Source organism: Cydia strobilella, chromosome 10 (genome assembly GCF_947568885.1).
Source record: "Cydia strobilella chromosome 10, ilCydStro3.1, whole genome shotgun sequence".
In the NCBI taxonomy this organism is placed as follows: Eukaryota; Metazoa; Arthropoda; class Insecta; order Lepidoptera; family Tortricidae; genus Cydia; species Cydia strobilella.
The window spans coordinates 5,461,089-5,486,206 of record NC_086050.1 but is presented as its reverse complement, the minus strand read 5'-3'; the positions used below and the strand labels follow the sequence as shown (position 1 = coordinate 5,486,206).

At 37.6% G+C, this 25,118-nt stretch overlaps 4 protein-coding genes across 6 annotated transcripts in view; 2 read left to right on the top strand and 2 right to left on the bottom strand.

Annotated features, from left to right (window-relative positions):
- Positions 1-25,118, bottom strand: part of LOC134744681 (transmembrane emp24 domain-containing protein eca) — a 351,400-nt gene that overhangs the window by 150,677 nt on the left and 175,605 nt on the right. The window lies entirely within an intron of this gene.
- LOC134744874 (transmembrane protein 39A) lies at positions 467-18,481 on the top strand. 3 transcript variants are annotated; one of them, XM_063678814.1, is made up of 8 exons: positions 467-784; positions 1,988-2,260; positions 3,427-3,566; positions 4,504-4,602; positions 5,413-5,632; positions 6,280-6,433; positions 8,713-8,852; positions 16,234-18,481. In XM_063678814.1, exons 1-8 carry the CDS (start codon positions 542-544, stop codon positions 16,471-16,473), a joined length of 1,509 nt encoding a protein of 502 aa, XP_063534884.1. In that variant the 5' UTR covers positions 467-541; the 3' UTR covers positions 16,474-18,481. The 3 variants fall into 3 exon arrangements, with proteins under 3 accessions (XP_063534884.1, XP_063534883.1, XP_063534882.1); XM_063678813.1 differs by having other exon boundaries at positions 6,280-6,439; XM_063678812.1 differs by having other exon boundaries at positions 6,280-6,445.
- LOC134744873 (probable cysteine--tRNA ligase, mitochondrial) lies at positions 18,715-20,559 on the bottom strand. Its single transcript, XM_063678809.1, has one exon. It carries the CDS (start codon positions 20,455-20,457, stop codon positions 18,928-18,930), a length of 1,530 nt encoding a protein of 509 aa, XP_063534879.1. The 5' UTR covers positions 20,458-20,559; the 3' UTR covers positions 18,715-18,927.
- Positions 21,087-22,673, top strand: LOC134744754 (cytochrome c oxidase assembly factor 5). Its single transcript, XM_063678670.1, has 3 exons — positions 21,087-21,288; positions 21,987-22,082; positions 22,515-22,673. The coding sequence occupies exons 1-3, from the start codon at positions 21,181-21,183 to the stop codon at positions 22,554-22,556; spliced, it is 246 nt and encodes an 81-aa protein (XP_063534740.1). The 5' UTR covers positions 21,087-21,180; the 3' UTR covers positions 22,557-22,673.

The following is a 25,118-nucleotide window of genomic DNA, read 5'->3' as shown; positions in this document are numbered from 1 at the left end:
GATTTGATAAATTGGAACGCACGTAAAGCTTGCCAATAGTAAATAATATCGATTCGATTTTGTGATTTTGAATCGATTGCATTTACTAATTTACTATTTAATTTAATAATCAACAACTTTTGATGATGTGCTCAACGGAAACATATTATATACATTTTTATAACATGTACAATACAACAATAGTAATCAATATTTACGTTTTATAGCAGGTAAATTATAGTTGTTAAATAGGAACAAAAAAAACTATACTCATCCTTTTCTTTTGGATGCTAGAACTAGTGTAAGACAAAGATAGTATGATTCTCTCTGTCTATGTTTGAAATGAGACAGTCCTTTGTCAAACTATAAATAAATAGCGTAATTCGTTTATTGACCGCAATCGCATTCGCTGCGATCAATTTTAAAATCTTAACTTGGTAACATTGAATTCGATCTCCGATTTGACGTTTTCAATTTACGTACGTGCATTGATGTATATGTATCGACTGTATCGCAAACAAATTAATCGTGACACTTTATAAAACATTTTAACATGTGAGTGATGAGTTGTACCGAAAATGAAAGTGGACCTTTTGTCGTATTCTTCCTGCCAGCGGTCGTCGGCTGCTTGACTATACTCCTGGCGAGACGTTGGGCATACGCGCAAGTGAACAACACAGCGTCAACAGCGATCTCTAGACGACGGAAAATCATCAAAGACCCCCTCGTGAAGCGGCCCTTGCCGCCGATCACTTGTAAAATGACGCTGCCAGGTCCTAAGAAGTCTTCTGGCGTCAGTAAAAAGGTATACACCGCGAAACAACATGTTACTAGAAAGTTTTCGGTTGGTGTTACATTTCTTTTTTTTTAATGAGATCCAGCAATAACAAACTTGTAACTCAACTCAAGGATTACTTAGCTTTAAGTCCAGCTACCCTTGCTACTCCTTGTCAGTGGGTCAGTCCAAAAGTCCAGTCCAGATGATAAGGTGAACTATGGCCTAGGTAAGGTAGGAAGCTAAGAGATGAGTTACTCTTTAGAACTATTTTTGGGTTGTATGATATTTTGTGGTATTTATTCACTTGTATTTTGTGGGATATAATATAGGTCATATCTGTACTGTACTGGATAGTAGTCTGATGTCCCCAATAATTATTTATGCTGTAAGATTAAACAGGGTTCCAGCTATATTTCAAAGCTTGCTAATTGGAACAACCATCACTACATAGTATAAAACAAAGTCGCTTTCTGCTGTTCGTCTGTCTGGCCCTATGTATGCTTAGATCTTTAAAACTACACAACATATTTGATGCGGTTTTTTTAATAGATGGAGTGATTCATGAGGAAGGTTTATATGTATAATTTGTAAAGGTTTTGTGTAAAGCCGGGGCGGGTCGCTAGTTTAAAATAAATAAATATTATTGCGCTTTATGGAATCACAATATGGCTGCCATAAATTTAATCTTGCGGCAATCTTGAGGCTTTTCTCGAGGTTTTAATCAATTTGAATCCTGAGTTTTTTACTTTTGCTTTATAGAAAAAAATCATCTAAAAATGCATGTTCAAAATTTGTTAAGTTTTGCACAAAAGCTAAAAATATTAAAATGGCTTCTAAAAATCGGCAATATCATGTTTGAGGAAATAATCTATTACTTTTTTATTCTTTAAATTAGCCATTCTCAAACTGTGCTCCGCGGGCCCCTAGGGCTCGGCAAAGCTCTCGACAAAAACCAGGTCTTCTATTGGTATATCTAGTATATCCACTCTCTCGGGCATGCAAATCCATCTTGCTCAGGCTTGCTGGGCCTTTAACCCTTAAATGCATAATGATGTATATATGCATCGTATATTTGATGGTCCGTGGCTCAATATGCAGCTATCCAAAATCACATTTATTACTTTTATACAGCATGACACATCTATTTCAATTTATTAAAAAGTTACACAAAAAATCATGCATTTAAGGGTTAATAAAATGACCCATAAAATAAATCTAAATATTTTTCAGGGTACATCATCACCTCAGGAAGAGGATGTGAACAGCAATGGGAAGCGCGTGGGGCGTGTCCGTCTATCTCCCACTCCAGCTATGCTCGATGCTAAGCTTGTAGACGGGCCTTCCCCACCCAAGCATATCCCGTTCCCGTACATACCCCATGATCCAGAGCTGCTGTTTGAGGCGATGGCGTTCGTGTTTACAGTGGTGGCTACGGGGCTCCAGTTCCTCAACCTGTACAGGACGGCCTGGTGGCTTCCGCATTCTTATACCAACCAATCTATGGTGAGCATAAGCATCATGTCTTAGACTTGGAACGCACTGCGATTAATCTCTTGCGGTTACAGAACCGCAAAAAGTGTAACGTACGGCATGCTTCATAAGCGCACGCACTTGCAAGACTGAAACCGCAAGAAATTAATTGCAGTGCATTCTAAGCCTTAGATATCATTTTCACTAGTTTCTTTAACCGTGTTAATCCACATTTATGAATGCTTTGCCACTGTTTCTAATCAATCTTGGATCTAAATTCAACCAGTTCAAAAATAAATTAGAAAAGTATCCCAGAGTTAAAATGCGCGTCTCTCTAGTTCCCAGCACAAGCAATCCTAGGAAGCACTTTCTATCAAACCGCGTCGTACGCGAGTGGAATAAATTACCAGAAGCAGTGATATGTGCTCCTTCAGTGAACACCTTTAAAAACAGACTTGACAAACACTTAAAACAACTAACAAAATGAACACTAATAGACCTAATAGTAAAAAAAAAAACAAGTGCCGTGATATACACGCATCAGCTTTCAGCTGCTAGTGTATTAAACAATATAATAATAATAATATAATCGAAACTGCAATAATATGTGACGTTCTACGGAAAAAGGTACCTTATGGCGGCTGGCGCCTAAGTCGCATAGCACGGCAATAGTATTGGAGCGGCGTTAATAATAGCGTAAGCGCTACCCGCCATAATGTACCTTTACCCGTGGGATGTCACATATTTTAATTTTTTTGTTACATAACTATACTACAGTACTGTATTTATTATGAACAACACTTTAATTGAATGTTAACCCTTTTTATTTACTAACAAAAAGAGTCGTGAATAGAAGGGGAAAAGAGGGAAAAAGGGGGAAATGAGGGTAAAATGTACACCTTATAATAAGAAATGTGGCTTAATGGCCCCACACCTTTCATCCACTTTAATAAACTTATGATTTTTGAATAGTTATACTAACCTATCTTTATATCCAGTACGTCACGCACATAAAAGTGAAAACAATTTTGATACTAAAACGTGACGTAATAGAATGGACATTTTGAGAGTTTTTTTTTTAATGGTACGATGGCGAATTTTGTCGATTCTGAATAGAATGAGCCCAAAAAGGTCCAAATTTGAAAGAATCGGGTTTTCAATATTTATTTTCTATGGATTTAAAAAACAATTTGTTGCAGAACTTCTACCTCATAGATCCTCACCTAGTGGCGTTCATAGTGACGTTGCTGTCCCGTCGTCTGTTGCTGAGTCTAGTGGTTCAGCTGCTCAAGGCCACGCTGGCGCCGCCTGCGTTGCCTCATGGTATTATAGCAGCTAGGTATGTCCATTATTAAAATTGTAGCGAGACAGAATAACATTAGTACTCGCGAGGCGCGCGGATCCGAATACTTTCTCGCTCGCACACTACTACCTGTTGCGCTCAGCGGACCGACCGACCGACCCGAGCGCGCGCGAAGATCTCCGAGCGGCGCACGGCACTGAATACAAGGCGCTGCGCGGCCGCCGATAATCATTATTATCACTAATCAGTTGTTAGCTAGCGGTTTAGCTTGGGAGACGGCCTCAGATATCCTCAAGGTAAACCAATAAATGAGCACGGGTCGAGAACGTCGCTACGTACCGCCCAAAGCTTCATCTTCGGTTAACCTTTAGTCTAGCGGTTGACAGCCCCTGAGGGATCGAGCAAGGAGTGAGAACGCCACAGCGTACCACTTTCCGCTCACATGTTATGTATTTTGTAGCTAGGTACTTAACTTGTATGACTTGATTTTGTTCTAGTATAAGTTGCAACCAATAAAATACTGGTTTCCACTTGGCCTCTCATTCCATCCCTACAAGATAACTTTCTTGGCGTGTGTCTGCGATTAGTGTGATACCTTTTATGAGGTTTTATTCTTACGTCTACTCTAAGCTTGTTTCTCTACATTTTTTGATTCGACGGCCACAGCCGCTCCGCGAGCCAGAGTTGCGGCTCACATGCACCCATGAGGGACAGAACATACGCAATTAGACGAAATTAAACATTTTAACGTTGCTGAATTTAGTTGGGGTCACTGCGCCGAGCTTTGGTAGGGAACAACAGCCGATTAGGCCTGGCACTTAGGTTAGGACTTTTTCGTAGTAGGCAAAAATTAAGAATCTTTCTTTGCCACTTATATTGAACGTTCCATAAGAACATCCAATTCGGACTTGTCATTCCTATGGAACACTTGTGTTTAGTTACAGCTATAACAGCAAGTTGTCTATGGTTGCAGAATGTTCATCCTGGGCATGGTGATAGGAGCACTCGCCTGGTGCGCGTACTTCATCGCACTCAAATATCCCATCGTCAAGATCTTCTACCTCTGCTACCCGTAAGTAATAAATAACCATGGAAATAAGTGTTACGTGCACCATTTAGTTTAAAAACGCGTTATAAAGGACTTGTATAAGATCAGGTGGGGTAAAAACATTCCCGTGCCGTTAAGTTTTCTTCTATCTTGTTCGGTTTGTAGCCTCTCTCTCTCTCTCTCTCTTTAGCCTTTTTCTACCCTTTGGGTGTAGGCCTCCTTCATTTTGCGCCATTCGTCGCGGTTCTGTGCGACTTGGAGCCACTGTTTCCCCACAGTCTTCTTAATGTCGTCGTCCCAGCGCATCTGGGGTCTACTTTGAGCCTCACAGCTGAGGATATTTACCATATACCGTAGCTATGAGAATGATTGAAAACAGAAGGGGAAACATGTTGGGGCACCTGATACGGCACGATACTTACATAAAGTCTATAATAGAAGGAAGAATAGAAAAAAGGAGAGGCAGAGGAAGACCGAGACGTGCGTTTTTGGACCAAGCCAAGGAGAAAATCAACGTAGTGACGTATCAGGAGCTCAAAACAGTGGCAGAAAGAAGAACGGAGTGGCGGTTACTCCACCGACAAGAGCCAGGCTCTTAAGAGTTATGATGATGATGACGTAGCTATGTGTATAAAGTTTCAAGGTGTATAAAACGAAAAATCTAACATAAAACCTATAATTAATAAATAAAAAATTAATACAAACCCATCACACAACCCTCGCGAACATTAGAGATCTTGTCCTTAATTCTCCGCCGTACATACTTCCTTTATCAAGACACTTGTACAATTCGTATAATAAATAACCGTTCTAAATCTTAACCATTCCCCACAGCGCTGTGGTATACTTCATCCTCTTCGGGCTCCAATCCAGCCCGTTCCTGGAGCTGAGCAACTCCGACACTCCGCTGCACTGCTGCTCGCACGACCCTGAGCTGATCCGCGCCGAGGTGGACTCCCTGCGGCAGGACTTTAATCTCAGGGTCAAGAAGATTATATTTAACGCGGTGGTCGGCGCGTACTACTCTAGTCTAATACCGTGCTGTTTTGCGCAGGTTAGTAGATTTTCAAGGCACTAATGTATACAATTATTATTTTCTTGGGGTTCGAATCCAGCCGTCAGTAACACTGAAACTCAGCCAGACACCGGTTAGTAGTTTTGATATTTAATGTAGCAAAGTTTTCTAGGCATTTTTAAGAAAAAATCTAAGGTGGTTCGTGGTTCCCTTTTGAATCCAAACACTTATTTTGAACAAAGTAGAATAGTAATAGTAATGTTACACAATATCTTTGGCACTTTATAAAGTCTCGACAGTCGAGGCGACTTTTGATAAGGTTGATTTAGATGAAATGGTTTTTTAGGGTTTCGTAGTCACCTTGAAACCCTTATAGTTTCGCCATGTCCGTCTGTCTGTTCGTCTGTCCGAGGCGACAAACCGGTAAAATAAAAAGTATTAAAAAAAAAATTTTTTAGGGTACCTCATACAAAATGTTTTTTTTATTTATTTATTTAGGAAACAAACAGTCACATACAGATAAGTTTAAACTTGCAGATATACAATAAGACCTATAGTTCCATTAATTATAACATACTGATATTGATAACAAGATGATTTTTTTTTAAATTTTTTTTTACTTTGTCTAATAGTGTGGGGTATCGTTGGCCGATTTATTTTAGACTAAAAATGTGTTGTATTTGCAGTCGTACGTGTACTACGACGTGTACCTCGCGTCGCAGCAGACGGCGTGCGTGTGCGGCGCGCTGGCGGCGCGGCTGGCGGCGCAGCTGCTGCCCGGCGCCTACGCCGACACGCACCACCGCGCCGCCAGACATCTGGGCCGCTGGGGACAGGACGGTAACGGTAACGGTAACGGTAACGGTAACGACCGACTCTGGACGCATTTGGGCGTTTTCTATAATTAATATTGAAAACCTGTTTTTTTTTTTTTATGAAATAGGAGGCAAACGAGCAGACGGATCACCTGATGGAAAGCGATTACCGCCGCCCATGGACACCCGCAACACCAGAGGGGTTGTAAGTGCGTTGCCGGCCTTTAAAATGGGAATACGCTCTTTTCTTGAAGGTTTGAAGGTCATATCGGTCCAGAAATACCGCAGGCGACAGTTCATTCCACAGTTTAGCTGTGCGAGGCAGGAAGTTTCTAGAGAAACGCACAGTTGAGGACTGCCAACCATCTAAGTGGTGAGGATGGTAATGTTGTCGCGTAGGGCGATGGCGAAAAGAAGCTGCAGGGATTAGTCCGAACAATTCCTCGGAGCACTCCCCGTTATACACGCGATAGAAAATGCAGAGCGAGGCCACACTCATCAGATCACATCTTACAGATCCTGGTGTTTTTGGGTTATTTCAACTCGGAATCACTAGCATATTCAATACTGATGATTAAAAAAATGTCCCAAAAATTTGTATGAATGAAAATTGTACATTCCACTACGTCACGCACATAAAAGTGAAAACAATTTTCATACAAAAACGTGACGTGATGGACATTTTGGGAGATCTTTTTTTAATGGTACGATGGAGAATGCTGTCGATTCTGAGTCGAATGAGCCCAAGAATGTCCAGATTTGAAAGAATATATTAGAAAACGCCCATTTACTACCAGCGATGCGCTAGGCGGGTTCCCTGGTATGTATGTATGTTTGCACATAAGACAGGCGCTCTCTGGTCGGGCGGCCGCATGTAGGTACTTGTAGCGGCGCGAAGAAATCGCGGAGTGAGTCACGCCTGGCAAGGGCAGCAATAGTAGATTGTGTCACAAGGGAGCAAAATGACATATTTACGGCGAGGGCGTACAATTGAATCCTAAACGAAGCGAAGGATTCTATAATAGAATCCTGAGCGTAGCGAGGGATTCTAACATAGAATCCTGAGCGTAGTGAGGGATTCAAGTGTTAACGCCCAAGGTGATAATAATTTTGCTACCATGTGACACATACTGCTTTTCACATCACCTATGAGGAAATTACATACATATATTAGGTTTCAAAACATTATTATTTTAAGCAAATATCGATACGGACAAAGTGCCAAAAATATGTATACACGACCTTAGTATAGGTAGGTACCTTCTGGCACTTTGTCCGTATCGATATTTTCAGACGTGACTGTACTGACAAATTAAAAGTACTTACAGCTCATAATTATGTACCTAATATCTTTTCAAAGACAGCAGCAAATACCAAAAATGATACAATGAAAATCAAGTGCATTATTTTTGTAGATTTTTCTGGTAACAAATTAGCTCTTAAGTACCCTTTTGAACCAAATCTTCGGAAGAACACTATGAAGACTAATATCACTTATATTTATTATTATAAAGTTATTGATTTAAACTAAGTATTTACAAATTTATACACAATACAGAACCGCATAATTATGCTTTGTGAAATATTTGTACAAAACTTTTTAAATATAAACTTTTTAAATTGCATAGACAAGTATGGTTGCGTTTAAGGAGACCTAAAATGTCAAAATAAAAATTAAATTATTAAACTAATGTTTTTTACGTTTCTTTGTAAATATTACGCTAATTAATTAATTTACTTAATTTAAATATGCTATTAATTAATTTAAAATACGCTAATTACATTTATTGTTTACAATTACAACAAAATATTATTTGTTAGAAAATTGTATGCACGTAATCGATTTTAAAGAAATTGTAATCGATTATATGCATACTAATTTCATATGTCTTTGTGTCAATATTTCATACTGGCAACAAAATGTCCTTGAACAGAAAAGTGCCACTTTGATCCCTCCTAGCAGGGAAGAAAAGTTCCCTTTTCGAATAGGTGATGTGAAAAATAACTGCGCGCGATCCTACTGACTGCGCCAGCAATGTTTGCAAGCATGAGTTTTGTTTGGGTGGTAGTAGGGTAAGATGGAATAATTCAAATTGTATTGTCCGTTTCCAATTTGTGTTGACAGTATACCTACCTAATTATATTATTATGACCTAACCGCCCTTAGGCCTAAATAGAAAAGCCCATTCCATTGTAATTTTTTCTTGGTACCTACATTTTGAGTTTGGTTTGAGGTCCCTCTGGCCGATTAAGAGTAATAATAATGACCTTAGAAAATCTTAAAACAATAATTGTTATTTTCAGACACGGGCACAGCTAACGAGTGGAGTCCGTTGAAGTTATACCAGCGAGGAGCGGTGGTGTCCCTTGACGGAGCAACCTACACGTGTGTGACGTCAACAGCGGCCGCGCGTCCGGGCAGTACGGAGCACTCGCGGTTCTATGTAAGTGTAGTTATACCACAGTGGAGCGGTGGTGTCCCTTGACGGAGCAACCTACACGTGTGTGACGTCAACCGCGGCCGCGCGTCCTGGCAGTACGGAGCACTCGCGGTGCTATGTAAGTGTAGTTATACAACAGTGGAGCGGTGGTGTCCCTTGACGGAGCAACCTACACGTGTGTGACGTCAACCGCGGCCGCGCGTCCTGGCAGTACGGAGCACTCGCGGTTCTATGTAAGTGTAGTTATACTACAGTGGAGCGGTGGAGGCCCTTGACGGAGCAACCTACACGTGTGTGACGTCAACCGCGGCCGCGTACTGCCGTACGGAGCACTCGCGGTTCTATGTAAGTGTAGTTATATCACAGTGGAGCGGTGGAGGCCCTTGACGGAGCAACCTACACTTGCGTTGCGTCAACAGCGGCCGCGCGTCCGGGCGTACGGAGCACTCGCGGTTCTATGTAAGTGTAGTTATAACACAGTGGAGCGCTGGAGGCCCTTGACGGAGCAACCTACACTTGCGTTACGTCAACAGCGGCCGCGCGTCCGGGCAGTACGGAGCACTCGCGGTTCTATGTAAGTGTAGTTATATCACAGTGGAGCGCTGGAGGCCCTTGACGGAGCAACCTACACTTGCGTTACGTCAACAGCGGCCGCGCGTCCGGGCAGTACGGCTCTTAAAAAGATACTGAACGTTTTGCAGTGTTTATTTACGATTTCGTATATACTTAATTATTAAATGTAGACTTTTCGTAAAGTTTTACACGGATAGACATTTGCGAAATTTAAAGTTAATTTTGATAGATTTAGATTTAGATTTATTTATTTCAGGATAAAAATTACACTATAAATTTGCATCAATGCCAAAATTATGCTTATCTTCTTATCATGATCGTCAAACATAACATACTAAAAAATACAAAATAAATTAAAATAATTTTCTCCCAATATTGATTGATATTGAATTAAGTAGGTATAGAAGTTTCCAAAACAAAAACAACAAAATTGGCTTCTGGAACTCAGGAGGTTATAGAAAAAAATTACATTCATGGTTTTATAATATCAGTGTTGTTCAATTTGGGCAATGTTACCCTCTTTATTTTGATCTCCATGTCCACATAGCCTTCAGCCACTCGAGATTTTGCAGAAAAGTTCAGATAGATCCGTCCTCTTCTAAACGGGAACGTGCCCAAGACAGGGAGATCCGGTATCCAAAAGTTATTTACTGTGTACGATCCCTGAAAGTTTCAACTTGTTTTAGGCGTTGTGACAGTCTTTTTAACCTCAACAGCTTAAAAAAGATTAGGTACTTTGCTGCTTATAAATTCCATGCAAAATTAGATTTTGCTGAGAAAGTCTTCCAGTTAGGTAACACATAAAGAAAACAATGTCATTGAATGGTTAACCGTAAAACTAGAAATGTAAAAAGATGTTAAAACTATCATGGCGGTTCAATTGATTATCGACTACCTACATTTCATGTTCTACTCGAATACATTTATATTGAATGCTTAAGAGAGTTTTCAATAGAAATATTTTCTTCAAGCATACATAAGTATTTGGCTTATCTCAAAACGAAAACAAAATACTATACCGGCGGGATTGGACACGGCGGCAAATTAGCCCTAAGTGCAGGCCGGAAAAAGATGTCTTTCTGGATCAAGTCACAAAATCGGGAGTGTATCTCGACGAACCCGCGCCTGTATTCGTTGCTGCGGAACTCGTAAAACATTAGGTCCACCTGGAAATTACAAGTTATTTGTTATGCAAGTGATTATTTGGCGTGAGTGTTGAAATTGAAAGCTCAGCGAGCGAAGGAATCTAAGATTCGCTTCGCTCATGGTTCAAAGATAGACTCCTGAGCGTAGCGAGGCTTTCAAGACACGAGACGCCAAATAATTTTGCAGCCGTTCGGAACACACAACTTTTCACCTCACTACAGCTAGGAAAATGCGAGATGCAAAAAAAAACATATTTAATTAATCAAGACACAACACACTCAAATCAAAACAAAATAAACATGAGAAAAGCACACATATTCATCGTGTTCGAAATTCTAATGACTTTTGCACGCTAGCGGATAAAATAGACTTTTGCACGCAGATTTCGCGCTATAAACTGAGGTTTTCCGAGCGAGTGAGGTGAAATAGTATTTTGTGCAACAGGTACGTCGGGACAGGTGGCACGCTCTCGTTTCGGAGGCCAAGATTCTCTTTGAATCACTGAGCCAAAATAGTTAGTTAGGTACATAATAAGGGTTCTTAAAATTCAACAAAACGAGACGAAAGTCTTAAATAAGCAAATAACCACTGACATTACTTTTATTTACATTACTTTACGCACGAAGCGTTTTGCTTCCACATTTCTTATGCGAACACCCAAGCAGTGGAACGCCCTGCCCGAGTCTGTGTTTCCGCATGAGTACAATTTGGGGCTCTTCAAGGCAAGAGTTAATAGGTATCTCATAGGTAAGCGTGCTCCACCGTAGACCACATCATCACTTACCATCAGGTGGGATCGTGGTCACACGCCTGCCTATTCATCATAAAAAAAAAATGTTATTGTATCATGATATTCGTGATTCGTGCATGGTACGGAACCATCGGGGCCCACTTTTTTAGAACGAAGTTCCTTATCGGACGATTTGCGGATGGGGGCTAGGCGAAAAAAAGTGTAAGATTTTGCCGTCACAGTCCATACACCTGCGATAGATGCAAATTTTTGATATTGGCGTCACAGACCATACACCTGCAATAGATGCACATTTTTGATATTGGCGTCACATACCATACTACTGCTATAGATGCAAATGTTAAATATTGTCGTCACAAAGAGAACAAAACGAAACAACACAACAGAGCAGAGTAGAATAATATAACAGAGAACGAGCACAAGCACCAGAAAGAGCATGTGCATGAGCATGAACACGTCACCAGCCTTTCTTAACTTCGTTCCAACCGAGTGTTCCACCACACTCACCACTTTTTTTACCTTAACATTGTTATCCATAGTTTTGAGATGCTTCGCATGTATATTCACGTAGTACTTGGGGTCCATGCGACTCAACCTCGATGACGTGGCGCTGAATTGCGAGAAATAATCAGGGTTGAAGTACGTCACGTTGGCGTGATCAAGAGACGCATAGTACACCTGAATGTTGATAGATAGGTTTTTTAATTAGTAATTAATTAAGTAGCTAGAGTTAGACCAAGATAAGTCTGCAACAATTTTGATGGCACACGCAGTGCAAGTGTTATTTTAAACGTCAAACTTCTATGAAATTATGGCGTATAAATAACACTTGCACTGCGTGCGCTATGAAAATCGTTGCACTTTTCTTGGTCTAACTCTAATTGTCATTTGAATTAGCGCTCCGCGTGAATTTAGCTTTATTGGGAAATGTGGTTAAGGCCGTTCCATCGGTTTGCCGCTGTCTCTGTCACATTTCACAAGAAAGAACGGGAAAGATCATGCGCGCCAAGTGTCAATTTTGATCGAATTTTGTAGATTTTTATTTATTTTATATATATCGAAATTCGAAAGCTATGAAACGACCATTTAAGTTAAGATTGTTTTCCTTCTCTTTTTGTTTATAGTATCACATAATAAATAACCGAGCAAAGTTGGATTAAAAGTCCGAGGTAGAGGTTACTTTGGGAATTAATTGTATCGAGCGAAGTGTCTTAATTCGTGTATTCAGCTATGATATTAAAGATAATATAGTCAAGAACTACATATATTTTTTCCACGTTTACGAATATCAACGCCTCTTAGAAAAACAGGATCATATAAGGAGATTTTTCGCCTTCTGGCTCAGGGAACCGCCTTATCTGGTTACTGTTCACGACTCGACTTAAAAATCATATAGGTATATGTATATTTAAACTTGTACTACATTTACTAACGGCTTTAGGTAAATAAAATTTAAGTAGCTATAGGGAAATATAATTAGATAGCACTAGGCCAACTTAAGTTGGCCAGGCAAAACTTAGGCCTCTCTAAAATAAAACTATGAAAACGGATTATATCGCGTATATTGAATTTATAATACATCCCGACGTTTCGAACTCTTTACAGCGTTCGTGGTCAACGGGTGACTGAGGAAAAATTACAAAATGCAAAAATACCCACATACTAAAATAATGAACAATCATAGACTACAAACTTTAAGGCTGGTTGTACATGCAAAATCGGTTCATAAGGCTAGTTATACACTATAATTATTTTTCAAGTAAACAATATTAGGCCTCTCTAGTTTAAAACTTATTGTGGTAAATAAAAATGAGAAAAATGTATCACTTCACGCTTGTATCAGATATGTGTCTTTTAATTTCGCACTTTCGGCGCCCCTTTGCCATATTCACACGCTTCCCAAGCATATTACGATTTATCGACTACATACGCGCCAATACAATTTCAAAATAGTTGTGAGGTAAAATAAATAAAATAAAATTAAAATAAATAAACTTTAGCATACCGATTTAACTTTCAAATGAGATTAGACTTTCAGGAAATGTGACTTGTTTTCAAACATTTGGGAAAACCTTGTAGATTGGTGTGGCCTGGACTTTTTAAAACACCTACCTACATAAAAAAATGGATTATACGAATAGGTATTACCTGATCATTTACACCCAAAATATCTGCCACCAAGGAGAAAACTGCTATTAAACCCACATAGCTACGAGCGACCATATTTCTAGATTTAAGATAATTATAATGCAAAATCGAATTTACATATTTCGTGCTGTACTGACATATGTAACATACGATTTAGACTACATAATAATATCCATATTTTATGTATGGTGAAAATATAAATACTCTACTATACTTATAGGGTGATTTATCAATTTCATATAGATATACCTAATCTTGTCATTGTAATTTGGATTTGTAAGTACAAATTTGCGTAATTACTTTTTCTTTACTGTTTTAAAGTTAGTGTCCGACCGAAGATTCGGTTTCGTGGATATTTTAATTTATTTACCATCCCGCGATTAGAAAAAAAAAAACAAAATGAGTCCCTTGCCGGCCTTGACTTCAATTTTGTATCATGTACTAAAATTCCATTACAGTCCCTTCGAGCCACTACGGCCGAATAACAACCATATTTCATTACATGTTTGACAAAAAAACAATTTTCACGCTTCGATCAAATACCTTGGGTACTTTTTTACGGCCACAATATGTGCGGGACGGTGTAGGAGCGCGGGGCCCCCAAATGCGCGGAGCCCGTGGCATTTGCTAATTTTGCCACGTGGCTAATCCGCCATTGCTTATTGGTATCATATTGTGTTCTTTGATTATTTTCATTATAATGATCCTGTTAGAAATTCTTATAACTTTGACCATAAGTACTTAACGCCAAATTGTAATTTAATCTTCTTTCATGAAATAAATAATCCATCTATCTAATTTTATAGGTAGGTCCTTGTCTAGCTATCACGGTACGTCTTGTTGAATAGAAACATGTAGGTGCTTACGCTGTTTTTTTTTTAAAGTAAAATAATAACATGCTAATTAGGAACTCTGGCCTTATAGGTATATAAACAAATTAACTAGATACGTAGTAATTAAGCGAAATATGAGGTAAGTTAAATAAATAAATAAAACTCACCAAAATGTACATATTTATAATTATTAAATTACTTACTTAGGTAACAACAAGTACCTACCTAAATTACCTATGTTTCGAATTGTAACATCCTATGTATAAACTGTAGATGTGAATTTAATGTTCTTTATTATGTACTTATACGGATGACGGAAACTATACCTACCTACCTATGCCTACAGTCTTCGCCGATTTAATTAAAATAAATAAATAAATAAATATTAGGGGACATCTTACACATATCAACCTAGCCCCAAACTAAGCAAAGCTTGTACTAGAGTGCTAGGCGACGATATACATACTTATATAGATAAATACATACTTATATTCATAGAAAACACCCATAACTCAGGATCAAATATTTGTGTTCATCACAAATAAATGCCCCTTCCGGAATTCGAACCCTGGACCATCGGCTTTACAGGCAGGGTCACTACCCACTAGGCCAGACCGGTCGTCAAAAAAAGTATAGTTCTATAAGTCAGAAATTTTTGTATCGGAAATTTACTTCTCTTTAATATTCTATGTACATTTCTTAAATATTCATACTTTTTGAGAAATTCACGAAAAAAGAAATAGTGGGTAGTGACCACTAGGCCAGACCGGTCGTCGAATTAGTTTGCTTTTTTAGGGTTCCATAAGGGTTAAAGCGGGACCCTATTACTAAGACTCCGCTGTCCGTCCGTCCGTCACCAGGCTATATCTCATGAACCGTGATAGCTAGACAGTTTTCACAGATGATGTATTTCTGTTGCCGCTATAACAACAAATACTAAAAACAGTATAAGATAAATATTTATGTGGGACTCCCATACAACAAACGTGATTTTTTTTTGACGTTTTTTTGCGTAATGGTACGGAAGCCTTCGTGCGTGAGTCCGACTCGCACTTAGCCGGTTTTTCTAGTCACGGTACATTAAATTTGTTTTAATCGTCATGTTTATTTAGGTATTAAACCTAGGTAGATCAAATGACTGAATTGCAAAAAAAGTGGAACACACACAACACAATGGAATAATTACAAAAATATGCAAAAATGTGACACAAAAATGAAGAAAATTACTCTAAGGTTACTCTATTTACTCTAAGGTTAGCTGGAAGAGATCCCTTATAGGGATAAGCTCGCCTTTGTACCTAAATTTATATGAATTTCATGTTAACAATTTTTTTTGTACAATAAAGTGATTTACTACTACTAAAATGTATGTGAAATTTTTTGTGTTACAAAGGAAGCCAAAATCGACGTCGCAATATGTTTCACCGCGTGTAGAATAAAAGTGGCGTCGAAATCAGGAATCCGCAATACCATGCCGATAGCCAAGTAATTTATCTATAGATCATTTGAAACAATGTGAAAACAGTAATATAAAACGGTTAGCTTATCAGTTTTAACTGCTATCCAAATTTCCAAATATTTTGCGACAAAATACACATACACACATTTTCTCACCATTGCTCGAAAACCAATATAGCTGACGACACGTGGGTTTGCGCCGGCGTAGGTTTAAATGGCTCCTCTACACGATGGGCTATCATACTGGCCCACTAAGATGGGCCAGCGCGTAGAGAGGGTAGTGGTGTCATGGCTTATGGCGCGGCGGGATGGCGATTGGATGGCCACGGTGTCGGTTTTTCGTCCGCACTTCAGAGTAAGTGGGCCAGCGATGGTGCGTACGCATCTACGTATCGCCCACGCCTAATAGCTATGCTACTGCGCCTACCTTCCATAAGCAAAGACCCAAGTATTTACCAATGTTATTTTTCCACAGACCGTCTTCTCCAACCCGTCAACGCTGCTCTGCCTGCTCCTCTGCTCCCAACTATCGCTGATAGTCCTCCAGCTGGGCCTGCTGTACAGCTCGGCGCCCTGGCACAACTTCCTCGCCACCATCTTACTGCTCTTCATCAACTATTACACCCTCTTCAAGATGGCCAGGGACTATCTAGTCTCCTGGAAGGTCTATAAAGCGGAGAACATGATACAGGATAAGAACTCTGCTGTCAATTGAAACTGATCAGAGCGTCCACTGGCACCCTTATTAAGCCCGGTTCACATTTGTCTGTCGTGTCGTGTTGTGTTTGCGTGCACATTTATCTGACCCGCATGCAACACGACAGTCACGACATGTCAGACAAATGTGTACCGGGCTTTAGGGGGACTGTGTTTTCTAATAAACTAATTAATTTCTGTTAAATCAGTGTATATGTTGCTGTCCTACTTATTCCCCAGTTTTTAATCTATGTGTTATAGTTTTGTATTACTTACTTTTGACATCATCACCTAAACGGAAAAACGTGGCAACCATTTAGCCGTTTGGTTGATCAAGCAAAAAATAAGCATAATAAAACTGTGACAAAGAACAAAAGTTGGGGAATGAGTAGGACTACAACTTTAATATACTGGGTTATTACAGAAATGGATTGGTTTGTTAGAAAACACAATCCCCCTTATGAGGGCGCCACTGGACGGACGATGCCCTCTGCGGTGCTGATGAAAGTCATTCCGTGTGTCCTATGTTAGGAGCAAAGCCACATTGGTTAGTAATAAAGTTTAATGTTTATTTTTCTTGTAGTGAGTTTTATTTAAGATAAGGTTGACTCACGATATTAAGAATCTATTCAGTTAAGCTCTGGTTTCCTAGGAAAGCGGTGCCGTCATATAGCGACTGTCTCCATACAAAATACTACTCCATCCATATATTATTTAGCCGTATTATTTAGTATGGAGACGGCCGCTATATGACAGCACCGGCATCCTACAAAAACAGAGCTTTAGGTTAACTTTAAGTAGCGTTATTTACTATTGAAAATTGTCTCACAATAAGTCATATTGAATTCCTGTAATTTTGTACTTAATCTTCTATTTCTCCGTTTTTGAATAAACTTTTGTATTGAGAATAATTTGTGGAATTTTAAGACTGACTTCGACTGGCATGTTCTTCCACTTCTGTCACTTTAAATGGATAACTATATTTTCTGTATTTATTTTGCAGTTAGATAAAAATCTGTTAACTAAACATAAGCAAATTGCAGAAATCGAGTTTGTTCAAACTTCAAAGTAAAATATGTTCCATTGTTATTACAGTTATGTCATTATTCAGTGTATTTTAGCACCCTCTGATTATTCGTATCCCATTAAAATAGATGTTGAATCCGAGGGTTTACCAAAATGTAAAATTGTGGATATATTTTACTGACGAGTGAAATCAGCATGAAACTTCGAAAGTCAAAACCATTTTGAATTTAGAGTTAAGAGACGTATCGTGTGACGTCACTATATATTATTGTGTTAATCCACCAACTTTATCGAGTTTTTGCTGATTTATAAATTTTATAATCAATCATTGAAGGCATAAAATGAGATAACACCTCTTTTTTTATTTGTGTATTTTCTTTAAACCGAATACGTAAATAAATTTCATTTATGACTTAGCCTATTGCAGAGTTGACTTCAAAGTTGTAATGACGATGGTTTCACTAAGTAGAGTTAAGTAGCAGGGCCATTCTGGTAACGTGTATCACTGACATAAGATATTAGCAAAGATTGTAAAAGATAAGATGTGTTATTCTAAGAGAAGTTCGTGCTTCGAATTTGAGAGGTGATGTTGATGGCACTGTGCGGCCCCGTTGTTCTGTTTGTCAAAAGTTGATGTTTGAAAAACTCGGGGGCTAAGATTTTTGTTTGAATTTACACTATAGGTTACAAATAAGTACAATTGACGAGATTATACATACAAACTGACCTGACCTTTAGTTCATTTTATCGCGTGTTTACGTTTATACATAAATACGATGGAAGATAATGATTTATGTTGGTGATAACGTCGTTACTACCTGTTTGGTCATTCACATCGCTCAATACGTCAGAGAACGTCTGTTTACGTTACAGTGTTGTATCCGTCAGTATGTTTACATTTCATTTTCATGCTCTTGATATAGGTAACAATGACTTTGCTTAGTGCAAAAAAGTACATATGACTATCGGGTTAATTAACAATTATATAATTACTTGCCATATTTTGTGTATTTATTTGTCGAAATAATATCTACATCATAATAAACCCTTCGAATGCCAAAAATCCTTAGTTTCCACAAAACCACAACTTATACTTAAGTGCATACTTAATGGCATACATTGTCAAAGTAACCTTCATGCAAGGTTGATATCAGCTTGCTTGTGCCAACGACGTTGGCGTGTGAGTGATAGTTTAGGATTCGAAGTGGCGTGAACGTAACATAATTAACATATTACTAATAGTTGAAGAATGATTGTAATATTGTAACAAAATGAATAGTAATTAACTTGCATTTAAGTGATGATGATAATAAAAAGTCTTATCAAAGATTGAATTGAGTATATCTTAAGTCAATAATTTGCATCATTATCTTACAAATTGTAATACACAATATACATTGTATATTCTGTTAGAGACATATCCAGAATTCAGATACTGTTAATTATTTTATTTCAATACCCAAGAAGGTGTTTTTCCACTGTCATTAATTTGTACTTTTATTGCCTTCATTTTATCTCTGACGATGTCACAGGCATTCATCAACTCTTTATCTTTTCTGTTCAATGCATTTAGTCTCACAGTATGCCTGAACTCTACCAGGGTGTCTATGAGATTGTTTGGTAATACATTCTCCGAGGTATCCTGTAATTTGAGCCCAAATTTTGTCAAAACATTAGTGATATACTCAGCTATCAGTAGAACTGGAATTGGATAAAACTCTGAATTCTCAAGTTTCATCACTCTGTTGGTCTTTATAACTAAGTTTAATAAGTTATTAATACAGCTGGCTGTATCAAAATCTGATCGCAGAACTTCTAGATTTAATTCTTCAACACTTTGCAAGCTATCAAGGATTTGATATTTGTAGTCACCACTTTCTGTTGCATTGTTATTGACATAGTTGTATGCATCTTTGAGGAAGTACTTGAATTTATTTAGAAAACTTTCTGCAGTTTTCATCAACTCATCACTGTATTCCATTGGATATCTATAGTTGGACATAAGGCAAGCCATTCTAAATGTGTTGGCACTATGTTGAGACAGCATCTGTGGTATGCTGATGGTATTTTTCAAGGATTTAGACATTTTATTGTCACCTTTCAGTTGTAAATGACCTATGTGTATCCAGTAGTTGGCCCATTGCTTGGTGTTGTGGAATGAGCAGGACTGGGCCTCCTCATTCTCGTGATGAGGGAACTGCAAGTCAATTCCTCCAGCATGAAAGTCTAATTGAGAACCAAAGAACTTGCTCACCATGGCCGAGCACTCTATATGCCAGCCGGGTCTCCCTTCACCCCATGAGGCCTTCCAAGATGGCTCCCCAGGCTTGTGGGCTTTCCACAGAGCAAAGTCCATCTTGTTCCTTTTGTACTGATCTGCTGGTTCACCTGCATCTTGCATTTTCTGTAACTTACCATAAGCATTGTATTTCTCAGTGTCAAAATACACTGACCCATCTTTAGTAACATAAGCCATTCCAGATTCAATGATTTTCTGGATGAAAGTTTCAATGGACTTGACATGATCTGAGACCCTTGCAACTATGAGTGGTTTTTCGACATTCAGACTAGCCATATCCAGCCAGAACTCATGCTCGTATTGTTTCGCTACGGTCCTGAAGTCCGAGTTAGTCTCTTTGGCCTTTTTAATTATTTTATCGTCTATATCCGTGACACCCATTGCAGTGACGAGTTTAATTTTGAAGAATTCTTTAAGTATTCTCTGTAGAATATCAATTTTAACATAGCAACTGGCGTGGCCTAGATGGGCGGAGTCATAGACAGTGGGTCCGCAGGAGTACCACGTCGCGATGTTGGGGTCGTTGAGGATCACAGGCACTTTCTGGTCAGCTACGCAGTTGTACACGTACGCCCCGATAGGATTCCCATTCGGCATCATCCATTTCGTCTCTTTATAAGGCTTTAAGGAGCAAACATGGGATAGTTTCCTGGAGAATACTGGTATGATCTTTCTCATTGTTAATTTGTGTACAATTACGACTGTCACGAGTAAACAAAGATTTATTATTAAAGCAATTATTAGATAGGTATTAGGTTCATTGCAAGCGGCCTTGAACAAAGAGCATATAATCACTACGTTCTACGTTGAACAAATCAAACTGTGTCATGTGTGACATCTGTCATTAAACAGCTGATTGAACTTTTGAGCTTATATAGCATGGAGACTATATAAAGCAGCCAAATCTATGTATGAAAAGTGTCCATCAAAAAAAAGTAATTAGGCGGCACCACCATACACCGAAATACTACTAAAAACAACCTACGTAATTTGGTCGGGTTATTTGTTGCCTTATATGGTTCATGTTATACTCATGTCCCAGAGCCTAACTAGCGCCATCGGAGAGATTAGGAACTATTATTTAAAGCTGAAAGCGGTCACTTTTGCAACAATTCTGCCATAAGAGATTGGCATCCTTTCTATACCATCCATATTATATAGTCTCCATGTTTTGAGCCTTGACTCAAACTGCTTGAGATATTTATAAAAACGCCCATTGTTTTACCATCGATCGGATAAAAGTGGTCTTAAACATGCAATTTGACTTGACATCCGTCAAATGTGACGTTTGTTGTTAGATGGATTTGTGATTACTGATTAGGATTACTGTTGAAATATTTGAGTAATGAAATCAACAAATTAGAAGATTCATGCAGATTTAATTGGAAACAAATACAGAAAATGGTTGTTTTCGCTCCAGATGAAATAGGACTTGTCGACAAGTCACCCTGTGCTGGCATCAGAGCTGATCTCAAGATGTGTTTGTTAAATACGGATTGCTGCAAAAAGGTTAGGTTTTAGATTTCTTTAATAATTTTTATAATCATTTATTTACATACAAGATATATACAGTGGTACTACGTAAACGAAATTAACACTAGCTTAAATCTAAAATAGGCCCTTGAGGCATTGTACCAAGGATGCTGGCGGCATTTCCCCGCTGTATCGCAATGCTGATACGTTGTGCGAGAAAGCCGCCAGCTCTTCGGTCACCAGTTACGTCAACCAGACGCTTCGCGATTTCTGCAAACAACTTATGCGCGCTGGGACCCCATGGACCTAGAGTTTCAACTCCAAATGGAACGAAATGATACTCTCTACCGAGGCTCTTATATTTATTACGTTTTAAAATTTCGGCGCTTTCCGCCGCTCCGCCCGCTTTTACATTAGTCCGTTGGAGGTGGGGCGGTGCCAGTGTGTCTACGCAGGTAGCATCCCACACCAACATCCGTCCCAAGCTCCAAGGCACCAAGGACATCCCATCGGGCCTCTTGCCATCATCTCTGGTAATGCCAGTCGGCTCTAGAAGAGCGGGTACATTGATGGTGGCAAGAGACCGACGGATTATGTCATTAATTTACACAGAGATATATCTTTAACACTAATTATTTTAATTACTTTAATACAACAGTTTTGTAGAAGTAGAAGTAAAACGCGATTTAGACGGGGTTTTCTTATAGGACTAATACGATTTTGTACATTTTCAGGACAAGAAATCACCTCGAGAATGTTTAAAGTCGGGGGAAGTTGGAGACGAATGCATGCAACTGCGCCAGGCTTTCTTTGAGTGCAAACGATCCTTAGTAAGTACAAATAATGTTTATGTTTACAGTTATAAATATAATAAACTTTTCTTAGTCTGATAAAATTAAAGACCAGTTTAAAATAAGTAGAACCTTTTAAAACTATTATACACTACAATTATTATCAGTTCTTTTTTATCTATATGAAATCGTCTCAATGGGGTGAAAATATGGATCAAGTTTCTAATGTTTACAACAAGGGATGTAATAAAAACTGTTGTGTAATTAAAATAATTAGTGTTAAAGATATATCTCTGTGTAAAACTATTAGACTTTTTAGAGGATGATAGATGTGTTTCATACATTGTACTATCCAATACTGTTGATGCTGACTGCCTATACTTTGATATTTACTAAGGAATGAATGTAGTTTCCAATCAAACCCAATTGTAGTAATTTGAAATTTCATATGTATTTGTTTGACTATTTCAGTTGGATAATAGAAGAAGATTTCGGGGGCACAGAGGATACTGAAGCTGTGTATGATCATTCATTACTAAAGTTTAGTTTATTATTTCACTATTAAAACAACAAATGTGTAGTATTAAATATTAATTCTTGTTTTCCAATAAAGTTACCAAAAAGTATGAATATTATAATATCCGATGGCGGGATAACTTGGACTCCTTTTTGAGCGACTGGCCAGATGTAGCTCAAAACCGGGAGGAGTGGAAGAAGAGGGGGGAGGCCTTTGCCCAGCAGTGGGACACAATAGGCTCGTAATAATAATAATTATTTTTTAACAAAATGTGAATTCTTTGCAATAGATTCTAATATATTTCTTTTAATCTTTATTGAAAAGTCAATATTTAATTCAAAAATATCATAAATAAAAAGCATGATTTTAAAACAGCCTGTGCCAAGTGCAATAGTTTAGTAAATAAAAGTTTGAAATGCAGCCAAAATCAATTGTCATGTCCCTAATCCACAGAATTTTTGCAGGATTGAAATTCCTACATGGGTGTGTTTTTCTTTTATTTTCTAGTAGCTCTAGTAAACTGGCCAGGCGTGGTAGAAGTAGTCTCCATGTGATGCAACACTGTTAACTGAATATTGGTGAATCTTATAACTTTGCAATACGGTTTGCAACACCAATTATACTATCCGCAAACCTTTTACTACCCGAACTTGCATAGTCTTAGCAGGAGTGAATGAGATGATAATATGATTTCGGTCGTCATTTTGGTTTATGGATAATGAAACAGTGTGGACAATACCTACCCAAGTAGCTAGATTTAATACAGGATAAAATAAAACCATTTTATGTTTTAAATTTTATTACAAAAATAATTGAAATTTCTTCAATTTGCTAATCATCTATTTTGCTTTCCAAGCATTTATTTAACACATTTTTTTTTAAATAGAGATTTTTAAGAATGTACAAAAAATCTATTTAGCAAAAAAATATCTAAGATATTGTTGCCAACTTGAATAGGGAGTAAATTAAACGTCTTTTAAAGTTAATAACCAAAATGAATGACCATTTGGAAGTCAGTAATTTGAAATTTTTCTTTGAGAAGGTTAATATTACTTCTAGGAGTTCTAGGATTCATCTATAACTATCTAATATTTTATTTTATTCAAATTGTTTCAGAACGTCCAAATCTTTCTCACACTAATTATTTAATTGGCAAAAGTTTAACTTTACTATTCTTACATAATTCTGTAATTTATTCATACCCAAACAATCTTACTACGAGGTTGACCACTTAACTCAGTTGATGAATGAAATATAAACTGTAAAGTGAATTGTCACAACTGCTGCACCACTAAACTTACGCAAGGAACTGACTGAGTTAAGTGGCAGTCCTGTAATAAATATATAAAGCAATAATTATCCTAGATAATTAACAAATGCAAGCCTTTATTGCTTTCCTACATATTGACTAGATTTAGCACCATAGCAAAAATAACCGTGCCTTAAAAATAACCAGTATTTATCTTTGTCATAAAACTTTCGTTGATATTTTGAGTTAATGTTTTAGAGTAAACATAACTGCCTTTTTGATTAGATGTTAAATGAACACGTGAATGTTACGTAGCTATTTTTATTATTATTGAATCACAATACTTAATAGGTATTTTTAGTCAGTGGCCAGAAGTAGTTTAATAACTCTATCAATTATTGTTTTTTTTTTCTGAAAATGGGAAGCAGGCTGAACCAAAGTAAAGTCTACTATTAGCCTAGTTAGGCCTTTTATTTATTTATTATTTATTTTAAACTTTATTGCACAAGAACAAGTACAAAAGGCGAACTTAATGCCTTGATGCCTTTTATTGTTAACCCTTAGTTTTCTTTTGAAGCGAAATGTTAAATATGTAAGTTTTTATATAAATCTGTTTAAACTTAATAATATAAAATATATAAACAATAAGCAAAAGAATAGACCAATATCGAGTAATAACCATTTACAAATAAATATAAATGACATAAATATTAAATTTAGCCACATAGATTATGGTAATTGACAAGAAAAAATATAACAATTTATGTATAAATAACAAAATATATTGAATACCTAATCTATGTCAACACTTAATTAATTTATTATTTGTGCATTACAGCATTGAAGCGTTATCTATTTATTTTAATAGTTCAAGAGCTAAAATATTTTACATATTTATAATAACTTGTTTGATTCCATACAGTTCCAGCTTTGCACATTATAGTGAATTATCCATAATCTTAAATCTATTATAATCATTTGAAAATATGGATAAATTGGGAGGAAAACATTTGCATTTGTGTATTAGTATTATGTGAATATATAGATAATGTTTATAAATAAGTAATTATTTACTTTTTAAATCTATAAAGTCGCCATTTAGACACCAACGCCGAAGTACACATTGTAAATGCAAATATTTTCCGTATCCCAAATTATCAATGTCCTTACTTAATACGTTATTTTGCAATAGATGAACTATCCGAGGAGAGCCTTTTCTAAAACATTTCTACGTTACTTTCGTACTGTCAATAACTATTATATAATCTGTGGTACTGTTGGCAAATAAAGTAGTCGACAGGAAGTAAAA

Bases quoted from the DNA above. Each gene is read 5' to 3' on its own strand.
- LOC134744874 (XM_063678812.1), top strand. From the start codon at position 542: ATGAGTTGTACCGAAAATGAAAGTGGACCTTTTGTCGTATTCTTCCTG. The intron at 785-1,987 runs GTATACACCGCG...AATATTTTTCAG, and splicing joins CTTCTGGCGTCAGTAAAAAG to GGTACATCATCACCTCAGGA. The intron at 6,446-8,712 runs GTAACGGTAACG...TGTTATTTTCAG, and splicing joins ACAGGACGGTAACGGTAACG to ACACGGGCACAGCTAACGAG.
- LOC134744873 (XM_063678809.1), bottom strand. From the start codon at position 20,457: ATGAGAAAGATCATACCAGTATTCTCCAGGAAACTATCCCATGTTTGC.
- LOC134744754 (XM_063678670.1), top strand. From the start codon at position 21,181: ATGGTTGTTTTCGCTCCAGATGAAATAGGACTTGTCGACAAGTCACCC. The intron at 21,289-21,986 runs GTTAGGTTTTAG...GTACATTTTCAG, and splicing joins ATACGGATTGCTGCAAAAAG to GACAAGAAATCACCTCGAGA. The intron at 22,083-22,514 runs GTAAGTACAAAT...TGACTATTTCAG, and splicing joins TTGAGTGCAAACGATCCTTA to TTGGATAATAGAAGAAGATT.